This window comes from Leguminivora glycinivorella, chromosome 5 (genome assembly GCF_023078275.1).
Source record: "Leguminivora glycinivorella isolate SPB_JAAS2020 chromosome 5, LegGlyc_1.1, whole genome shotgun sequence".
In the NCBI taxonomy this organism is placed as follows: domain Eukaryota; kingdom Metazoa; phylum Arthropoda; class Insecta; order Lepidoptera; family Tortricidae; genus Leguminivora; species Leguminivora glycinivorella.
Window position 1 is genome coordinate 7,745,105 of NC_062975.1, and position 22,365 is coordinate 7,767,469.

At 38.8% G+C, this 22,365-nt stretch overlaps 4 protein-coding genes across 5 annotated transcripts in view; 3 read left to right on the forward strand and 1 right to left on the reverse strand.

Annotated features, from left to right (window-relative positions):
* The window catches only part of LOC125226467 (bifunctional 3'-phosphoadenosine 5'-phosphosulfate synthase), a 38,901-nt gene extending 29,008 nt beyond the window's left edge, over nt 1–9,893 (forward strand). The window contains exons 10-13 of the mRNA XM_048130451.1: nt 4,174–4,316; nt 4,999–5,160; nt 7,039–7,147; nt 7,965–9,893. Coding sequence (XP_047986408.1) covers nt 4,174–4,316; nt 4,999–5,160; nt 7,039–7,147; nt 7,965–8,074 — 524 coding nt within the window. The 3' untranslated portion in view covers nt 8,075–9,893. The remainder of the gene's footprint in view (nt 1–4,173; nt 4,317–4,998; nt 5,161–7,038; nt 7,148–7,964) is intronic.
* A 981-nt stretch (nt 9,894–10,874) lies between these two features.
* LOC125226070 (isovaleryl-CoA dehydrogenase, mitochondrial) lies at nt 10,875–18,313 on the forward strand. Its single transcript, XM_048129909.1, has 9 exons — nt 10,875–11,048; nt 11,820–11,946; nt 12,422–12,500; nt 13,443–13,548; nt 14,033–14,194; nt 15,338–15,496; nt 16,300–16,491; nt 16,905–17,073; nt 18,134–18,313. The coding sequence occupies exons 1-9, from the start codon at nt 10,926–10,928 to the stop codon at nt 18,265–18,267; spliced, it is 1,251 nt and encodes a 416-aa protein (XP_047985866.1). The 5' UTR covers nt 10,875–10,925; the 3' UTR covers nt 18,268–18,313.
* Nucleotides 18,314–18,459: 146 nt separating this feature from the next.
* On the reverse strand, nt 18,460–19,832 carry LOC125226071 (bifunctional peptidase and arginyl-hydroxylase JMJD5). Its single transcript, XM_048129910.1, has one exon. The coding sequence runs from the start codon at nt 19,690–19,692 to the stop codon at nt 18,502–18,504; it is 1,191 nt and encodes a 396-aa protein (XP_047985867.1). The 5' UTR covers nt 19,693–19,832; the 3' UTR covers nt 18,460–18,501.
* A 302-nt stretch (nt 19,833–20,134) lies between these two features.
* LOC125226069 (folliculin-interacting protein 2-like) overlaps nt 20,135–22,365 on the forward strand; it is a 49,361-nt gene continuing 47,130 nt past the window's right edge. Inside the window, exon 1 of one of the 2 annotated variants that reach the window (XM_048129905.1) lies at nt 20,135–20,336. In XM_048129905.1, coding sequence (XP_047985862.1) covers nt 20,263–20,336 — 74 coding nt within the window. In that variant the 5' untranslated portion in view covers nt 20,135–20,262. The other variant, XM_048129906.1, reaches the window with a different exon arrangement.

Here is a 22,365-nt window from a genome sequence, read left to right on the forward strand (position 1 = left end):
TTTCATTATACTGGTCACATTATTTAGTGTGTCAGTGTGTGTAACATTCTCTATCGCGAAGAGACATTCAGTGTGGCGTATGAAAAAACTAACAGAACTAATCATTATAATTATATTCTATAAACGATTATTTACGTAAATGGCGAAATTATTAATTGTAATAATATATTATCTTATCACAAAATTGTTTTGTATGACTTACCTTCTTACGTTCAATATAATTTTTAAATGGTGTTTGCACACGGGGCTTTAACCTTAGATTCAGACAACTTTAACTAAATTTTGAAAATTATTATTTTAATGAAGAATTCTATATATGGCAACAATTTTACATGTAAACTGACTGTCAACCTCTGTTCATACATAACCTCAACCTTTGTCTCAGTGCATTTATAACGGATGTTATAATGGCTAAACCGATCAGGAACAGTGAATTATTTTAATTCATTCGGAAAAGGGTTTAACCATTTATAATTAGAATATTAAACGAAGCACTGTTTTTTACACTAGAGTTGTTTTGATTTTATATGGTGTTTGCACAAATTTATTTTGAAAAATAATCGGAGTCAATTCGTGTGAGATGGTAACACTAAATTGACACTGTCCGCAATCTAAACACGCGGCAGCGTGTCAAGCCAAGTTCAAGTAACCGAACTGGCAGACAACATCGTGTGTAATATTACACGAACTATTTGGAGCCTCTATGGGCGTCCTCACAACAAAAACTATTTCACATAAACGTCTTAAATTTGGCTCTTATTATTTGTGACATACATATTATGTGCCTGTCGTGATTGTTTCACCGGATGGTCTGATCGGAAGATTAGACCATTTCGTTGGATCTCCTTCTTGTTTATGTCTTATTATTTGTAACGTTTATTTTGTGTGTGTGTTAACGAATAAATTAATTATATTCTATTCTATTCTATTATAAAAGTTATAAGAAATGATATTTTATGTCATCAATTGTCATAAAACATTTTAAGGACTGCCATTGAACTTGGCACCCGTTTAGATCTCACTGCTTTTGTCGTTGACGCCAACAACCAAGGCTCATATTTCAATAATAATATTGAACTTGGCTCATATTTCCCTTTTTTGGTTTTGATGGGATTTTAACGTTACAACTGATCTTCAGTGAAACTATAGACCTGTCTCTCACTTAGGTCACTGACCTCTTCCAGTAAATTGCGGTAGTGTGCGAAAAGTATGTTGGTGAGTGTGACGTGCGTTAGTGTGTGTAAATGGGGTAATTTGACAGATACTGAATTTTTACCCATCGTGACGGGCTCTTAATTTTTGTTAACAACTTACGCTAATTGGGGTGTCCCAAATTCTGAAAATGCCCCTATATCCTTTCATCTGTGGCTTGTGAATTAGGTGTATTTTATATGTATTGTGGCCTTGAAGTGAATTAAAAAAATAGACGGTCAAGCATATCTTGTCACTAAAGAGGCGCGAAAAACTAATTCTCTATAGGGCGATATACCTTCGCCCCTACATTTTCCAATTCTTTTATAAGTGATATGTTCGCCAACGTCAAGGTTTTGGAAGGCACGCGCTTTATGAAGGCAACTGGCCGGTGAGGCCTACATTTTTCAAAAAGTCACCTTATTAATTTTAGTGACACGATTTGATTGATAAGTAGTACACAATGACAAATTAGGAATGAATGAGGAATAATTTTTTTCAGACATGTGTTCTTCAGTTTGTAAGTTATGGTAAATGAAAACTACATAAAACAAGTAATCATAGTAATTTTACATGTATTCTAAAACAAAAAAGAAAACAACCACGATTTGGCTTATATAACAAATAACATAACTACTTAGTTAATTGATTGACGTAATTAACTCAATGATCACGACAATTTTTACTGAAAAATTAAAGAAATAACATCAATGTATGTACTACTCACAGTAACTAATTCAAACCAAAATCACACGGAGAAACGCAGTGATTCGCGTTTTCTCCAAAATTATTATGGTACCAGCACCATTTCATGTCACTACTCCCAGACGACTGAGACAAAGAAGTACTAGAAGATCTGCATCTCTTAGCGTTTGAACGACTTCTAGACCGACCACAATTATTATTGTCATGTCCCCGAGACAACCTGTCCACGATTCCTTTCAACGTTTTCACCTCAGCGCTCAACTTATTAATTTGTATCTGAAGCGACTCCTTTTCTTTATCCTTCTCCATAAGTAGCATTATTCTATCTGCAGCTTTACCCACTTCTTCTAAACTCCTATCGTCACTCATTGCCACTAAATAAAGCTGTGCTTGTATCGGCAATTTTCTGAGACCGAAGTACTTGATTTCTCTATCTGGCGTACCGTGTGGAGCGATTGATTTCAAATATTGTATGAATAGAGATGGTCGCATATCACCCATTTCTGCATCAAGTAACTTTACTATAGACATCTATGGTCTGAAAACAAAAAACGTATTAAACGTAAATAGGTACACTTTACTTATGGTCGATATAGGCAGACTGCATTTCAACTGCAACTAATACATGTATGTGCCCTTGTTCTTTAATATTCTTAAAACGATAACTGGTATAAAATAGTACATTGTGCAACAAGGGGAGAAAGTTGAGAAACGAGAGTAAGTTAAATCGCGACGGCTTGCCGGAGCGATTTAACTTACTCTCGTTAGTAATATTCATACTCCCCGAGTTACACACAATGTTTTTCATCACACTCGCAATGTAAAAAATATGTAAATAGATGTAAAAAAGTTAAGTACGGTACAAGAAATTTCATTATTCCCTTGGGAGAACGATTTTTCTATAACTCACGCTCCGCCTGCGTGCAATAGCACATTTAAAGTGCGGGTGTGATGAAAAGGTCTTTACGCTTTTTAATTGGGTTAATTTAGTTTTCTACGTATGCCTATTGCCTAGTTTCCTAAACGGATTTTAAAATAAGAGCAACATTGTTATCTGTTTGTCAATATAGAACAATTAGGTACTTATCTAAAATATGCTTTAAGAAATTAATCGCAAGTAATAAACAACTTAGTTTTATCAACTCTTCTTACACACTCACGGTTTGATTTCATCCACGCACTGCAACAAAATAGACACTCTTAAAATAACTGTCCAGGGAATTGACTATAATTATCTGATAAACACCTAAAAACGAAGTTGCTTCGAAAATCTAAATTTTGTGACTATCTAGTTGGCGAACGATAAAATGAGTCTTGGGGGTAGATGAAAATTTCATCACTAATAATGTCAGTGAAAAAAAAAACGTGAAGTTGTTTATGGTTCGCGTTTGGCGTCCGGTTAAGGGTTCCACATGTCTTACAACAAATTGCATGCGATTTTAGATGGCTGGCCGAAACATACCTACATATTATTTCATCCTTTCGTAATGACATGGTGTGAAAAGGACGACAGTATAAAGTACATGTACCATACCGTTTACGGAACCAACATAAAAATTCCATGCGTTTGCGGACAGGGTAGATGGAACGAATTCATCGATCGATAAAATGCTGCAATGTAACTTAAGTTGCGGTAATTATCAATGAAATCTGTAAAGCTTATCTCGGCCCAGATTTTGTCTTGTGTTTGATCAGTGATTACGACTTACAAACTATTCATACGAACAAATTGCCTACAAGACTTTATTGCCCATGCATTAAGGCAGTTAATACCTACATACTTTTGTCATTTTGTAGGTACGTATACGTACCTAGTGATATTTTCAGACGTGATATTGTAGTTCAGCGTTAGAAAGAAATAATAATATTATGTTAAAATATATTGACCCGGGGTCGCGGCAAACCTCGACGGCGTTGGCGGAATGACCTTTTCGCCTTTGGTCCCCCCACGCAGTGGCCCCAACAGGTCAAGTCCGGGATACGTGGAAAAGGATGAGGGAGGTCTTTGCCCAGCAGTGGGACATTATAGGCACATATCCATACTAATATTATAGATGGGAAAGTGTGTGTGTTTCTTTATCCGTCTTTCACGGCAAATCGAAGCGACGAATTGACGTGATTTTTTAAGTGGAGATAGTTAAAGGGATGAAGAGTGACATAGGCTACTTTTTAGTCTCTTTCTAACGCGAGCGAAGCCGCGGACAAAAGCTGGTAATTAGGTATTTATTAAATATAAATAAATAATAAAAGATATTAATATATTTTTAATTTTACTAGGTGGATGGACGAAAGATGACGATGTGCCGCTAGAGACCCGTATCAACCAGCACAAGGCCGTGCTTAGCGAAGGCGTTTTGGACCCGCAGTCAACCATACTGGCTATCTTCCCGTCGCCTATGATGTACGCTGGACCTACTGAGGTATAATCCATTTCTGTTATGTTTTTTCAAGAATGCTTTAAGAGAAAATTTCACTTATACAAAAATACGCTTCTTTCTTATTTATTTTAAAATAGCGTAAAAGGGTCATTCCTTAAAAAGTGTATCGGAAACAAATTTATGCATAATGCGTTGTTTCCAAGCAAAAAGTCAAAGTGGGATCCTGCCTGGGTTTCAGAACATTTAAATGTTATTTTGTCACAAAAGAAATATAAATAAGTATATTTTTTTGCCTGTATGGTGACGGGTTAAGAATTTCACCACCCCCATTCTTCCCGTGGGTGTCATAGAAGGCGACTATGGGATATGGGTTAAATTGTGGCGTAGGCGAGAGGCTGGCAACCTGTCACTGCAATGTCACAGATTCGTTTTCTTTCAACCCCTTATTTGCCAAGAGTGGCACTGAAGCTTTAGTAGTTTCATGTGTTCTGCCTACCCCTTTATGGGATACAGGCGTGATTGTATGTATGTATGTATTTTTTTGTATCATGGCTGAAGAAATTAATGTTAATTATTTTGCTATTTTGTAGATGTTACTCAGTTGTACTAGAACATTTCCGTGGCTAGAAAGAAAGAACATACATTCATTCAACGCTAGTATACACAAAAGAAGGCATACTGACTAGACCCACATAACCTAAAAATTTCACATTGTATCTTACAGGTGCAATGGCACGCCAAATGTCGCATGAACGCGGGTGCCAACCACTACATAGTCGGGCGGGACCCGGCGGGCCTCCCGCACCCGGCCGGCGGCGGCGACCTGTACGACCCGCGCTACGGGGCCATGGTGCTCAAGATGGCGCCCGGCCTCAACGATCTCGAGGTAACACACTTCACACTAGTGTCGCGCACTACATAGTCGGGCGGGACTCGGCGGGCCTCCCGCACCCGGCCGGCGGCGGTGACCTGTACGACCCGCGCTACGGGGCCATGGTGCTCAAGATGGCGCCCGGCCTCAACGATCTCGAGGTAACACACTACACACAAGTGTCGCGCACTACATTACGTAGTCGGGCGAGACCCGGCGGGCCTCCCGCACCCGGCCGGCGGCGGTGACCTGTACGACCCGCGCTACGGGGCCATGGTGCTCAAGATGGCGCCCGGCCTCAACGATCTCGAGGTAACACACTACACACAAGTGTCGCGCACTACATTACGTAGTCGGGCGAGACCCGGCGGGCCTCCCGCACCCGGCCGGCGGCGGTGACCTGTACGACCCGCGCTACGGGGCCATGGTGCTCAAGATGGCGCCCGGCCTCAACGATCTCGAGGTAACACTACACACTAGTGTCGCATGAACGCGGACCACTACATAGTCGGGCGGGACCCGGCGGGCCTCCACACCCGGCCGGCGGCGGCGACCTGTACGACCCGCGCTACGGGGCCATGGTGCTCAAGATGGCGCCCGGCCTCAACGATCTCGAGGTAACACACTACACACTAGTGTCGCGCACTACATAGTCGGGCGCGACCCGGCGGGCCTCCCGCACCCGGCCGGCGGCGGTGACTTGTACGACCCGCGCTACGGGGCTATGGTGCTCAAGATGGCGCCCGGCCTCAACGATCTCGAGGTAACACTACACACTAGTGTCGCATGAACGCGGACCACTACATAGTTAGTCGGGCGAGACCCGGCGGGCCTCTCACCGACCGACCTTTAGGCCGTTTTCACATTATCCGATCCGATATCGGATGTCGGAAGGATTTCAATGGAAAAAATCCAAGATGGCGCCTGTAATGTATGGGATATCGGTCCGACATCCGATATCGGATCGGATAATGTGAAAACGCACTTAGGTGGAACGTCCCAAATAAAGTCTTCTTCCTCTTACCCTTATCCCACGTTATGTGGGGTCGGTACAACATGTCTTCCTCTTCCATTCTCCCCTATCTTTCGTCATCTCAACACTCACATCTTTCTTTCTCATGTCCTCTTTCACACAATCCATCCATCGTTGTTTGGGTTTATCCCTCCCTCTCCATCCATCAACATTCATCTCCAACATTCTTTTGCCTATATGACACCACACCTCGGACACTGGCGATTAAATATATGAAAGAGGCGCGTACCTAGCACACAGTGTAAGCTCGTGTTGGTGAACGCGTACTATGCTTGTATGAGTGACATATATGACAGGTCGACTGTTCGCGTTTTTGACAGACGGTAACTGTGAGGTAACCGAGAGGGGGTGGGCGGCACTTTCAACGGGGAGCGTGAGTGGCCATACTGTATGATAATACTCTTTATTATACTGTGATGACACTCATCGTACACACGAACTCCTGAGAGTGTTACATGACCCTTATACATCACCGTGCCTTTGTTGAATTCTGCCGTTTCCCATGTTTGCTACAGTCCTTCCGGGCCTTACTCAGTGTCATTTACCTATTATTTTATGTACGGTTTAGATTTTCTGTAAGATACTTCCAATCTGCTGCTTTTAATCTTGAATGGAATCTCTATGAACGTAAAACGAGATGATATTCACCCATTCCTCTCTTTTAATTTAAGACCATATCCACATCATATCCAGGCAGGCAAGCACGGTCTCGTGATAAACGATGTAACGTGAAACCGTCTTTTTCGCACTATTTGTAAGTGCGATAGACACCGATGCGATAAAGTTTACCACACTAGTGTGCTATGCCGCAGGTGTGACTGTCTCATGGCGACCCTGCTAATAACATATTGTTTCCGCAGATTATCCCGTTCCGCGTGGCAGCCTACGACACGTCCGTGGGAAAGATGGCGTTCTTCGATCCCACGCGGAAGGAGGACTTCGACTTCATCTCTGGAACTCGCATGCGAGGTAATTATAGTCAAATAATTAATAAACCAATATATCATTCTTATTTTCAGCGATACTGCATATATTTAAATTAACTCTTTCGCTGACAGTGCTCTGCCTCTCGACTTACTGTCACTGAAAATACATATACGGGTATGTCCTTTCTGCGGCAGTAGTTCGGCTATCGACGTAGTGTCAGGACTCGAACCTGCGACTTACTCGATTGCCGGTCCAGCCGTTCACATCAACTGAGCCACGGAGGCCTTCCGAATGTGTGTGATTTTTTCCATGTCTTCCCTCAGGCGCGAAGGGGCTGTAACTTAGGGTGGCGTACAAGTATCTAAGTCGGAAAGTGACGTATGACGCGATAGGTGATAAAAACTATGTAGTAGAGCCGCACGGTTTTTTTTTGTTACTTAAGATTCCTACTTTGACAAATCTACGTCAAAGTAGGAATAGAGAGCGATAAAAAAATGTAGGCGTGAGTTTTTCTACTGACAAAGCGTGCCTTAGTTATAAATAAATAAATAAAATAAATAAATATTATAGGACATTCTTACACAGATTGACCGAGGCCCACGGTAAGCTCAAGAAGGCTTGTGTTGTGGGTACTCAGGCAACGATATATATAATATATAAATACTTATATACATAGAAAACATCCATGACTCGGGAACAAATATCTGTGCTCATCACACAAATAAATGCCCTTACCGGGATTCGAACCCAGGACCGCGGCGTAGCAGGCAGGGTCACTACCGACTGCGCCAGACCGGTCGGTCAAAGTTATATACCTATACTTAAACTTTTATTTATATATGTATTATTTTTCACACAGGTCTGGCTAAAACTGGAAAGGAGCCGCCTAAAGGCTTCATGGCGCCATCCGCATGGAGAGTTCTTGCCGAATATTATCAGTCACTCAAAGCTAAAATGGACACAAACTAAGTTTCTTCCGCCCTATATATGAGTCATAAACACTCATAAATATTACGAAATTTTGACCAAACAATGAGCCTAAGCTCATCAAATTAGCTAACGATTACTTATTGGCTAAGTAATCTAAGTATAATGCAACGAATGATTAGATCATTTATGATTAGTCATTGAAAACAACGTTTTAAATTCATGGCAGCGTGGTCGCGTTAAAGAGCATGAAAATGCTGGATCAGTCCCTCTAGCACAACTTGCCTTGTCGCGCGCGAGTCCATACATCAAGCGCGACTTCGCAAGTTGTGCTAGAGGGTCAGGTTGTATGTTAAGGTTGACATAATACTGATAAATAAAATATACTGATAATTTCAAATGGAATTTACAGATTCTGTTACTCAACAACGCTGTCTTGAAATTAAAACGTTGTTACCGATAACTACCTATCATTCAAGAAGCCTATGCACAATGTTTTATTTTGATTAATGCGGTTATTACTAATTTAATGACATTGCATAATAATATTAATAGCTTTGACCCATACATATACCAATTCTGGCGCTTAGATTTAAAACGATAGAAAATGATTTATATCGTAAAATGGACTTACTAATACTGCCATCTAGCGTACGTTATCAGATAACGTTAAACTGCCTGATTTAAAAAATAGGCAGAAGATCGGGATTAAAAAGAGTCGTTCCATTAAAGGCCCTTTTTATTTAAAATTCCAATAGGAATTCAGATAATAACTAATAAGGTACGTACTCCCCATGAAACATAGACATTTCAGTAATGGAAAACCTAGTGTAATGTTTAGTTACGTAAGTAGAAAGGAGTACATCTATATATCGTAATGGGACTACTACTACCTTATTTAAGTATCAGTCTTGCATATACAAGTTTAAAAATCTATTGACGTGATATGACATATCTCGTCGGTGCGTCCTATGGCCCGTTTCTCGAAAGGTACAAGCCTTGTATTACAAGTGCGCGAACTGTCAAATCGTATGGGTTGTCATGGAAACACACTTGTAATACAAGGCTTGTACCTTTCGAGAAACGGGCCCTAGTCTCGCAGAACACTCATAGAACGAACGTGCAAAAGGACGCAGCGATGCGATAGGCTGTAACAAGCGACCGCCTTGTTGGAAATACTAACCCCCTTATTCATAAACGTACTCTGAAGTTATCAAGCCGATAAAGTTCGTTTGTCTTTTTCTATCACACCAATACGTCGAAAATGGACAAACGCACTTTATCGGCTTCATAACTTTAGAGCACGTTTATGAATAAGGGGGTAAAAATTTAAATTTTACTTTGGTGGTGTTATAATCGATTTCTTTATTTAACGAAGCATAATGTAAACTAGAATAGATTTTGAGCCATTAGGTATAGTTATTAATTCCAGTTCTATTCTTCCGATTAAATCGAGCTACGTATTTTATTTTTGTACTTAAGTATTATAAATATTGTATTTTTTGTTGTTTGATTATAAAAATGCTGTGCATTCCGATGTATTCAAAATGTATTTTTTACTCTTTACATTCCGTATTCTCTTATGTTCATATCGGAGTGAAATTGTCGTACAGTTTTCTTCCTGCCATATTTTTATTACAATACTTGTATCTATACAGTACTCATAAAGTACTATTTATTTTTGTTCAATTTTATTTAAAAGTAAATCAAATTATTTTGAGTATTTTATTAAATTTTATATTAAGATTATTTAAGAATAGTTATTTTTATTGTTTGACGAAACGTTGATGTTAAATTATTAAGATGTTTAAATAATGTAATTTAATATGGTGCTTTAAAACTTAATAAATATATGATATAATGTGTATTTTTTTTTTGCACCCTTAATCATAACTTAATATCACAAAATCTCATAATGAACCTAACAGAAATGTATTTTCATTTTGTATATGGGTTTTAGTATACCAATCTACGCCACAATCACATGCTTCGTTCGATCGCCCCCTTCGGAACATATCTACTGAAAACTCATTGCAGGTATAGTGGTTCGTAGTATCGTTATAAAATCTGCGACGATTAAAATTCATTGAACACAGCCCATTTTGGTCAACAACAAAAGTGATAAGCCGATAACACTATTTGCTGAACTCTATTGACTACCGTCAGAGATCCCTGTAACAATAACGACTGGTAATCTCAACCAAAATATGGTTATCTTTTTCATAAACGATTTAATAGCATTCTGGGGTTCATATACTTACCGAAGTATGTTTAAAACTCCTTGATTCAACCAGTGTCGCTTTATAACACTGTATTATAATTTCAGGAACTAATTTAAATAAATAAACGTGAACTATTGATGAAATACTAATGCGACATCTATGTTTTCCACCTTGAAATCCCATGGGGTCATTATTATATTCTTGAAAATCCATTAAATTTTCAGTACTTATTTTTTTCAATAAATAACTCTTATTACTGAAAAGGTCACTATACACACCATTAAGTAGACAACATTTCACAGACAACGTCATTTGATGCAAGGCACAGACACCTCTTTATAATATCATTTCAGTATTTTCAATGGATTATTATTAGATGTACCATAAAGTTAAATTAAAAACAGACTACTCCTATTTACAATACTCACCCCATCCACCAAAACTCTTTCAGCCAGTTCTTCATTTTTTGCTGAAGATTACTACGTAAATAGTCGTTATTGCTAACTCGTCTATGTACGAACGAAATAATTACCATAATATCATCACCTCATTGCCACGCCATTATCAAACTTACAGCACAATAGATAAGACAGTTGTTTACCAATACCAAGGTCAAGTACCTCGGGTTCAATCCAGTGCGGGCCTGCTCTTGATAAGGTACGGACGTAGCCATGGCTGCGTTGGTGTGTGTAAAACGCGTTTTGAGTACATGTGCTGGAAAAACTGGTTTACGATGCATGTCGCATTATCCTATTGATGAACATGTGTTTGGATTGTCTAGTGAGCAACAGCAGGTATTTAAAGAGCAATGTAAACATTATATTCATTAAAATATGTTGTTCGTAGTAAATTAAGTTGATAACTTTGTAAGCAGCCGGTAGGCAAAGCATGTATTTGTGCTACAAACACTATTAATTCAACTTCTAAATACATACCTATAGACGACATACACAGTAGATATGTAAATAATTTAACATAGCCTTAAACTATACTTTACATACTTATTAAGTAGTCTTTGGTGGAGTGCGTTCATATTTTCAAACGAATACGTTCCTACTTGAAGACGAATAGCAAAACATATTTTTTGCGAAGTAAACATATTAGTGTGCGTCATAAATCATAAATGCTTAGGCGTATCACATTAACCAAATGAGATTAGATACTTACGTAGATTATTATAAACTAGAGGTAATATATTAAACACTTTTCTATTAAAAATTTTATTCATCTGTTTGTTGCGCTATTTGGCGGCATCTAGTAAAACAAAACACACCTCTATACAAATGTACCTACACAATTACAGTCTTTATTATATGTATGTTTTCATGATGAGAGTGTGTCAAAATAAAATATTATTTTTTCTCTTCCATCAAAGTAGGAATAATTGATTCCACATTAAAGCCTGAATCGTGGGTACCTTTAAGTCTCAGACATTATAATTATAATCTATAGGTATGTATAGGTATGTAATTGACATAATAATATTATATGTATAAACCTAGCTTAAGAGAAAAGATAAATAAATAAAATAATATGTATAAATCTACTTCAAATTGTTGTTGCAGTTGCGCCAAGCGGTCTTCGATTTCGCAAAAAAGGAATTAGCACCAAAGGCAGCTGAAATCGACAAGAATAACTCATTCTCGGAACTAAGGGAATTTTGGAAGAAACTAGGCAATTTAGGAGTTTTAGGTAAGTCTACTTTTATTTTTTAAGACAAGAAGTCTGTTTATCGACTACCTTAAAAGTCTTTATAGAAATCTTAGTCATACCAAAGAGGATCGAGTATTATAGAGAGTTACTGTCGAAGTAAAATGTGTAATCACAGTGCATATACACTGCCATCTCTCGACAAAAGTTAAAACTTTTGAACCTCAGTTTTGACAATTTGGCCCATATTCTTAGCTTGATATGTGTTAAAATGTCAAATATTAATGTTAGCGCCATCTAGCTGAGCTGAGCAAAGGTGTAACGCCATCTTTACCACCGTATCTTTTTCTGTATGGTAGTACTAAGGTACGTTTTTTTCTTAGACTTTATCTGTCTATACGGAGTTATATATGTCTTTGGTCATACCAACTATGTAATTGTGACCATAGTGATCTAAATCAGAAGCTATGTATAACAAAACTCCGAGACCAAAATATGACTGATTCATCTCTTTTAGGAATAACGGCCAGTCCCGATTATGGCGGCACCGGCGGGAAATACTCAGACCACTGTGTTATTATGGAAGAGCTTTCCAGGTAAAATCATCACATTTGATTACGTAGATCCTATCTACGTCTTTGTACCTACCTTCTATGGGTGCGTATCGATCGATATAACTTTTTTTGATATATTTTTAGTCATTATAACGATCATTTGATATAATTATTGAATAATATAACAAAAAATAATATACTAACAAATTGTATAATTCTTATTTCATATAACGATCATTTTTTCGAATAACATTTATTATAATATACTTTGAGTATAATGCTTATTTCCAATAATAAATAAATTGTATAACACAAATTCTTTCTAAAGCACAGATAGAATTTAAAAAAATTGCACAATTAATTAGATCCATCATTTACCAGAAAATTAGGTTAGGTTAGAACTGTGACCACTACACACAAGGCGCTGCTACCAGAAAAATAGGTTAGGTTAGGTTAGAACTGTGACCCTTAAACATATATACTACAATCAGAAAAGTAGGTTAGGTTAGGTTAGAACTGTAATCCCTTCAAAAAAGAATAAACTTAATTCATGGAATGTTTTATATTGTTTGCTGGTTATATTATACTAGTCGTATATCAATAGATAGTTATACCATATAACGATTATTATAAATAAGTGTTATACGAAATATTGATTATACAAAATAAAAGTAGATATTTTGTTGTTATACCAAATGTTGTTATATCAAATGTTACTATACCAAAAAAAGTTATACTAATCATTACACACCCACCTTCTATAATATCGTCACTACTTTTAAAAAAACTTGTATCTTCGTCTGTCAATGAAAAGAAAATTGTAGTACGAGTATGTATGGAATGCACATAGACTTACTGCGTTTTAACTTTGAGGAGCAGCGTGAGATACGAGATTTTTTCAAAGTAGTGACGATATGTACCTATAGGTACATGTGTTGATATTACACCTACTTATAAATAAATATGTGTATTGGTAAATTACAGAGCTGCAGGTGGCATCGCGCTGTCGTATGGAGCCCATTCCAACCTGTGCGTCAACCAAATCAACAGAAATGGTACACATGAGCAGAAAAGCAAATATTTGCCCAAAGTGAGTATACGCAACGACACATATGTTGATCATGATATTGTTGATGTTCTCCTGACCGATTTCGGCCACAGCAACTGTGATCTGAAGCAGATTTTTTTTAATGAATGCATATTTCCGTAGCTATGAGCTACTCGGGACTATGTAGCTAAGCATCAACGCTCCTGCTGATGCCAGTCACTAGTGTCAGTATTGCAGTGCATATTACTAAGACCCGAGATCTCTATTGCATATTAGATGGTGTACTTTAAATCTTACCTTTACCAAAGACATATACAGAGTGGGGCAGTGGGAGTGAGTGTATAACTCCGTATAGACAGATAAAGTTTAAGAAATACTAAAGTTCTAAGCCTGTGTCAAGAGATGGCAGCCTATGCACTGTGATTACACATTTTACTTCGACAGTAACTCTCTAAGTATAATACTCGATCCTCTTTGCCTCTACCTATCCTTTTAGGTACTTTATCTTTTCTTCACATATTTCCAGCTATGCTCAGGAGAACACATAGGCGCGCTAGCGATGTCGGAGCCCGGAGCCGGCAGCGACGTCGTTTCCATGAAGCTACGAGCCGACAAAAAGGGCGACTACTACGTGCTCAATGGAAACAAGTTCTGGATCACGAATGGACCGGACGCTGATGTTTTAGTGGTAACATGTTGGTTTATTATACTCTAGCACATCACTTTTGTCAGTTATGAGGCGGACATACAGCTATGTCTGTCTGAGCCCGGAGCCGGCAGCGACGTCGTTTCCATGAAGCTACGTGCCGACAAAAAGGGCGACTACTACGTGCTCAATGGAAACAAGTTCTGGATCACAAATGGACCGGACGCTGACGTTCTAGTGGTAACATGTGGTTTATTATACTCTAGCACATCAGTTTTGTCAGTTATGAGGCGGACATACAGCTATGTCTGTCGGAGCCCGGAGCCGGCAGCGACGTCGTTTCCATGAAGCTACGAGCCGACAAGAAGGGCGACTACTACGTGCTCAATGGAAACAAGTTCTGGATCACGAATGGACCGGACGCTGATGTTTTAGTGGTAACATGTTGGTTTATTATACTCTAGCACATCACTTTTGTCAGTTATGAGGCGGACATACAGCTATGTCTGTCGGAGCCCGGAGCCGGCAGCGACGTCGTTTCCATGAAGCTACGTGCCGACAAAAAGGGCGACTACTACGTGCTCAATGGAAACAAGTTCTGGATCACGAATGGACCGGACGCTGATGTTTTAGTGGTAACATGTGGTTTATTATGTACTTCATTACAACACCTACTTGCACAAATCATAACTAAGGTCCTACAGTGGGACAAATCTCGACTGGGGGACAAATGTAACTGGTCCATTTTTTCCATGGTTTACAATGTTTGCATTATTAAATAGAGTGTCCACCGGTTATATATGGTAGGCGTATTCAGTGGATACATATAGAACTCAACATCATAGTGTAATAATGGAAAAAATGGATCAGTTACAATGGCCCCCCCAGTCGAGATTTGCCCCGCTGTACCTTATAACAAATAGTCATGAAGGACGTGGAAGAAATAGTAGATACATATTTAGCTCTTAATATCTATGCTAATGGGTAGGAATCTCCGGAGTCAGGATCAGATTGATTTTATTATCAGATTAGCTGCCATCAAAATGCTGCACAGACGGAATATTAGACCCAATATGTCCTTGCCTATTAGAAAGAAGCGAACGTCTCTTCAGTCTCTTGCTCTTTAATTATTTTTGGAAATTCTTTGTTGCGTGTGAGTTTATTTACAAACTTCCTTTTTTCCAGGTATATGCTAAAACCGACACAACTACGGCCAAGCCACAGCACGGCATAACTGCATTTTTAATAGAAAAGGGTCTCCCTGGGTTCACCACTGCCCAAAAACTGGACAAATTAGGAATGCGTGGCTCTAACACATGTGAACTGGTGTTCGAAGACTGTAAGGTGAGAATTTAAAGGCAAATTCTATACCTACAGCTGTGTAAATAAGACGCATGCAGTATCTACTGAGCGACGGCATATGTAATATGTAAGCGACTGAATAAGGGTTGCCCTGCGATTGAGCAGCATAAATGTATCAAGATACATACCTACATATTGCTTGATGATAGGCATTGATTGATACAGTTGGTTAATTACTGCTACAGATTTGGTCTCCGAATGCCAAAAGTAGCCTATGTCACTTTACATCTTTCAACGATCTCCACATAAAATGACGTCAAGTCGTCGCTCCGTTTTGCGGTGAAAGACGAACAAACAAACAGACATACACTTTCCCATTTATAATATTAAGAATGGATAAAGTCAAGCCTATCTTTCCAAACCGGGCACAGCACAGGAACAGGAAATAGGCTTGATCATCATCCTCCTTGCGTTATCCCGGCATTTGCCACGGCTCATGGGAGCCTGGGGTCCGCTTTGACAACTAATCCCAAGATTTAGCGTAGGCACTAGTTTTTACAAAGCGTCTGTCATCTGACCTTCCAACTCGAAGGGTAAACTAGACCTTATTGGTATTAGTCCGGTTTCCTCGCGATGTTTTCCTTCACCGAAAAGCGACTGGCAAAATCGAATGGTAAATTCCGAAAAACTAATTGGTGCGAGCCGGGGTTCGAACCCGCGACCTCCGGAACGAAAGTCGCACGTACTTACCGCTAGGCTTCAGGAAAAAGGCTCGATAAATAATATAAATAATACCCGCAATTCGCTGCCCACTTGGTGACAACTGAGTGACTCTTTGCTTACAGGTCCCAGCTTCGAACATCCTAGGCGAGCTGAACAAAGGCGTATACGTACTCATGTCCGGATTAGACCTGGAGCGCTTAGTGCTAGCCGCTGGGCCTGTGGGTCTCATGCAAGCCGCCGTTGACGCGGCATTCGAATATGCACACACTAGGAAACAATTTGGGAGGAATATTGGCGAGTTTCAATTGATGCAGGTGAGATAAGTATAAGCACTCTTCCGACTTCCGTTGTCTTATCGGTCATTCCGGCTAGGAAAGCTCTGCTTAGAACATTCTAGGCGAGCTGAACAGACCTGGGGCGCTTAGTCCTTAGTAAATTAAGAGGTAGGTAAGAAAACATCACGTTCAAAAGATAAAGGTAACCAAGATATTTTTAAGATACGTATATTTATGGATTAATGGGTATGGGTAGTTAAGGATGAACTACAATGTGGCAGGAATTAACTAGAGTAGACCTGATATTGCACATAAGAAGTAGTTAATGATGCACTAACCCAGATCAATATTAGCCTCCGAAACGATTATGCGTGAGTTATCTTGATCCTGTGCGATCTCAAGCTCGATAAGTAAATTTTTTTACAGAGCGCCGTATTTTACAAATGTTACAGGGCAAAATGGCCGACATGTACACGACACTAAGCGCGTGCCGCAGTTATTTATACAGCGTGGCCCGAGCCTGCGACGAAGGTCACGTGAACAGCAAAGATTGTGCCGGGGTCATCCTTTACTGCGCGGAGAAGGCTACGCAAGTTGCACTAGACGCCATCCAGATACTAGGTAAGTTTCCTCTTTAATAAAACAAAATAATATCTACTATGTATCTAACTGTGCAATGAGGCCCGGACCTGCGATGCAGGTCACGTGAACAGCAAAGATTGTGCCGGGGTAATATTTTACTGCGCGGAGAAATCTACGCAAGTTGCACTGGACGCTATCCAGATACTGGGAAAGTTTCATCCTAAATAAAACAATATTAGACCTACTACCTACCTGCTCAATGTAGCTCGGGCCTGCGCTGAACAGCAAAGATGGCGCCGGGGTCATTCTTTACGTCGCGGAGAAAGCCACGCAAGTTGCGCTAAACGCCAGCTTATTGATACTGGATATAGGTTCAAATATCCAGTATCAAGCTGGCGTAAAAATGTAAGGCCTTATCTCACTATACAAATTGTCCTGCAAGGAGGGCTACATAAATAACAAGAGCTGCACTGGAGTAAGGCACTGGTCCCATGCGCGGATCCAGGGGGGGGGTCATGGGGGTCATGACCCCCCCCTGGAGCCTAAGTTGGCCATACAAATAGACCACGTGACCCCCTCTGGAGCCCCGGGCCTTTACCACGTGACCCCCCCCTGGGCACGAAGCTGGATCCGCGCTTGACTGGTCCCATCGCGAGCTAGTAAGCTATGAGCTATCGGCTACAAAAACGAACAAAAGATAAACACTCCCGTGCAAATAAAAGAGACACGGCGATGTTGATAGCTCACCGCTGGGCGAGTAACTATAAACATCGTCGTGTCTCTTTTATTTACACGGGAGTGATTATCTTTTGTTCGTTTTTATAGCCGATAGTTCATAGCTTACTAGCTCGCGGTGGGACCAGTGCCTTACCCTCTAAAGCATGGAGAAATCTATGCAAGGTCAAATTAAAATTATTGTGCTATGGACGCAGATTCTAGAGGACAACTGGACATTAAAGACGCCATAACATAGCAAAAGACTTATTTACTTTTTTTACGAACATTGTCAACCTAAAGTGAGACTTTTCTATCAAATAGCAACAAACATTACTAAAAAAAGATATTTTAATTAACTACATGAAATCCTTTTGATGTGCAGGTGGCAATGGGTACATTAACGACTACCCTACTGGAAGAATTCTAAGGGATGCCAAGCTTTACGAAATTGGTGCTGGGACATCGGAAGTCAGAAGAATGTTGATTGGACGTGCCTTGAACAATGAATATAAATGAACTGTGTTGATAATAATAAATTTTATATTAAATGTTGAGTTTTAACTTTGTGTATTTCATTTAAAAACACTAGAATAACAATATGTACATAAATACACATCTGTCTCAGCTATTTATGTACACAATTAAAAACACTTACAAAGAAAATTATGACTTACTTATTCAAATTGTAGGTCTTACAACTGTTAAGATGCTGGCAAGTGCAGCTTCAGCCAAGTTTTTATATTGATAATGTTATGTCCACCAAAAGCTAACTGAAAAACTAACGGACAGTGACTCCACAAAATGCCACCACTTAGGGGGAATATACAATAACTGCCCAGGCCGCAATATGCAAAAATAGGGCTTCGCATCCTTGTACTTAGGATAACTTTCCATATTAGGTTGTCTAGGATCCACTCTCGCTGTATTACTGAGTAATTCATGTTCATGCGGGTATAAAAACTCTGAATCTTCAGGTGAAAATAAGAAAATCTGCTTTTCACCCACCACTTGGGCCAACAGGTTTCTTTTAGGGTCATGGTGAAGAGGAGACACAGTTCCTTTCGGGCCGTACCAAGCCATGATGTCCACGGGATCATTGCTATCGGAAAAACAACAATATTCTGGTTCGCTTATATCATTCTTTAGCTCTGGAACTTGATCAAACAGCTGATATTGTGCCAAGTACCCTGTACTCCCATCTGAATTATATATGTGATTGTTTATAAATTCTTCAACTGTCATGAGTTTCTGGGTCCAATCAGATTCTGTGTACTCTCTACCGATTTCTATTGCAACTGTTCTCAATCCAGCTAGCTTAATCAAATATGTTTGATCTTGCCATTTTTTCAAAGCGGGCCAATGATTTATGCAGTTGTCTAGTATAACAGGCTTCTCTGCTAATATATAGTTTTTAAAAAAGTGTTCCATACTTGGGCAGTCTAATATTTCTAATGGAGTAGCATTGTATTCTTTTACAGAGGTCTTTGGACTACTTGGTAGTTGAATAGGTTTGACAGTATGTGATTGTCCATAGATTTCATTTAGGAAAGATGCACAGTTATGAAGTAGCCTCGGATCTTTTTCCAATGGACATCCAAAAATTATACCATGATCTATTATTTTCAACGATTCTCTAAGTATATTTTCTGTAAGTTCATCCGAGAACTTGATATGAGCGAGGAGCTTTAAATAAGAAGCTATAGTTATTGTTTTTCGTAGGAATGGTTTTACGTCTTTCCAATTCCCAATATTTATTTGCTCATGCATGTAGTCGAGTATTGCTTGAATTTGTATCACATCTGACTTTGCTATCGCCTTAGTGTCATTCAGTAAATCTTTCAATGTTGCCCTACAAGCTAAACTTAGCTCTTGAATCTCAGATATTGATATATTTACCTTGAACTCATCGAGTTTTTGTAGAATATTATTTAACGGTTCCATTGTAGTCTCAGTCGACTGCAGAATATTTTACAAAACATGTAGTTTAATGTTTATATTTTGATAAAAACACATGAAACTTGGTAAAAACCATACTCCTGCTGTGCTGTTTATTTTGTTAAAACTGTCAGTGTCACTTTGACAGTGACATTATGTCTTCGGAGCTGTTCGTGATCAGTGGAAAACTACTCAAAAATGAGGATTCTGTTGCTACATTTTATAGCCTATGGTTCAATGGGATTCATTTTGATGAAACGAATACGCATTAAAACGTAACAATCATTAAGTAATGGGATTCTCTCAATCAATACATGTGATAAGAAATAATGAACTTCTGGTGGAACCACTTTTCATTATGGCCTTGACCTTTTTGCTAAATGAAACTAGTTTGTCTATGGCGAATCATATGACTTTCGCACGTGATCTGTCAGATTATTCTATTTACTTTGCGAAAGTGTTACAAAAAAGATAAAATTAATCCATTATGTTTCCGTAAAACAAGTTATTTATGCAAGATGTCAGGTGCATCGAGTCACGATGACACCGTGATGTATAACAGTTGCATGTAACGCAATGGCATTGTTCAAAAAACTCTTTTCCACAAAGAGAAAACTCGACGGCCACCGTGAATCACGAGACTGGGGCAGGTACGTCAGAGTGAATGCTTTTCATTCATGTAAATCTATTTCTGAATATCGTAGCATGCGGGTATGTTGACGCACGAAGCGCGGACCGCGGCCGGTCGCGCGGAGGGCACTTCGTGGACCTTCGCGTAGCGCCGGAGGCTCGGCTGACGCACGCGAAGCTGGCAGAGTGGCATCAGCGAGCATGTGACACCGCCGACTGCGAGGGGCGCGCGGCGGCGGCCGCGTCACCGCCGGGAGGGGCATCGCCGACACTCGATCATTGTTTACATGACGACTAGTACACCATCACATTCCATTCGGCGCGGTCGATCGTCTCTCGTCATTTACGTTACGACCTGCATTTAAAGTGAAATCTATGCCAAAATTGCATTTCTTTCAGTGAATGTGATACATTGTTTGAGTGATTACAGTTGTTAATTGTACAGAAGTGAGCTCATATAACAAGCGACTATGAAATAAAATGAAAATTAGGTAATTTGATTGTTTGTGTTGTTTTGATTAGTTGCTAACAGGCTGCCAATCTGGTTAGGTCTGGAATGAGAGGATTCATGTTAGTCTTGCCGCAGTGCTGGAGTAGTCTGAGGCAGTGTGAGCTTGCTTTTAATGGCATCTGGGTAAAGAGTTGCAAAAGAAGTTGTTTTCTAATATGGTGTGTCGTTAATTCCTGGTTAGTATTAGGTAGGTTAAAACTAGTTCAAGGCATTTTGTGAGTAAGCAGTTGTCCTGTTTAGTAAGTAAATGATAAAAATGTATGCTAATATTTAGGTCTTTAATGCAGAGGAATAGTAGTATGCTTAAACATATATGGCTTAAAATTTGATTTGATTAAATGTGACAAAACAATGATACAAATGCTTTTAAAGAAGTTCTAGGGGAAAGTTTCTTGTATTTTTGTTGAGATATGCAATTCATATCATTAATATTCATATAGAAGATTGATACAATCAGGTGAGGTCTTAAACTGGATATTTAATTTCAATGGTCAAAAAAAACAAATACTGTAATCAAAACTAAAGTCTCAATAAATTAGGAACTCATACAGTAAAAATTTTAAAAGTATGTAGTGGTGGAAATCCTTATACAATTCTAATTAGATTTTGCAGCAGGCACATATGTTTTAAATATTGAATACTGTTAATTGCTCACCTTACAAAAAAGGATGCATGTATGAGGAACACAGTTAATAGGTAATGATAAATACAAAGTAAAAAAAAATTGGGGGTCACTTAACATAGATTGCCATAGTCTAAGTTAAGCTGTTGCTATGGTAACTAGCCAATAAAAAGCATACTTGTTTTCATTTGAACCTAGACAATCTGCTTTCCAGGCAGGGTCAATAAGGCAGACGATAGAGGGGTTTTCGGATTTTCAGGATTTGGGTTTTGAGGGTTTTTATCCTTTTTCTTTTTTAACTAAATCACTTTTTATTTCATTTTCATATGGTAAGAGATTATTTAAAAATCGAAATAAGATGTCATATATTAAAGAAAAAATGACGAGCATCACCAGTGGATAATAAAAAAAACACAAATCAAAATATTTGTTAAAAATAATTTGATTTATTCCCATAGTTGCGAAGAGATTATTTATTAAGAAAAACTACAGTCAGCCGCAGAAAGAAGAAACCCTCTGCTGTAAACATTTCTATACACTTTATCACTGTCTTACTGTACTATCTTATAACCAGATTCGCCTTAATAGGTTCAACAGTATAGCATAAAAAGTGAAAAACAAAAAATAAATTTATAATATTAGTAGAGGTTACCATTATCAGCATTTAGCAACTTAAAGTGATAATTATCTTAGGTTATCTTTCAATTATTAATTTAAAGTATATAAAAATGTAAACCACATGATAAAAACAAAACAGTATTATCTATGCTTATTTATGGGATTTACTATACATACGACTATAAAGAATACTACTTAAGACATGTAAAGTAGTATCAAAGAGGATCGAGTATTATAGAGAGTTGCTGTCAAAGTAAAATGTGTAATCACAGTGCATAGACTGCCATCTCTCGACATA

Coding starts and splice junctions, on each gene's coding strand:
- LOC125226070 (XM_048129909.1), top strand. CDS start 10,926: ATGGCTGCGTTGGTGTGTGTAAAACGCGTTTTGAGTACATGTGCTGGA. Junction 11,947..12,421: donor AGGCAATTTAGGAGTTTTAG/GTAAGTCTACTT, acceptor CATCTCTTTTAG/GAATAACGGCCAGTCCCGAT. Junction 16,492..16,904: donor GCGAGTTTCAATTGATGCAG/GTGAGATAAGTA, acceptor CAAATGTTACAG/GGCAAAATGGCCGACATGTA.
- LOC125226071 (XM_048129910.1), bottom strand. CDS start 19,692: ATGGAACCGTTAAATAATATTCTACAAAAACTCGATGAGTTCAAGGTA.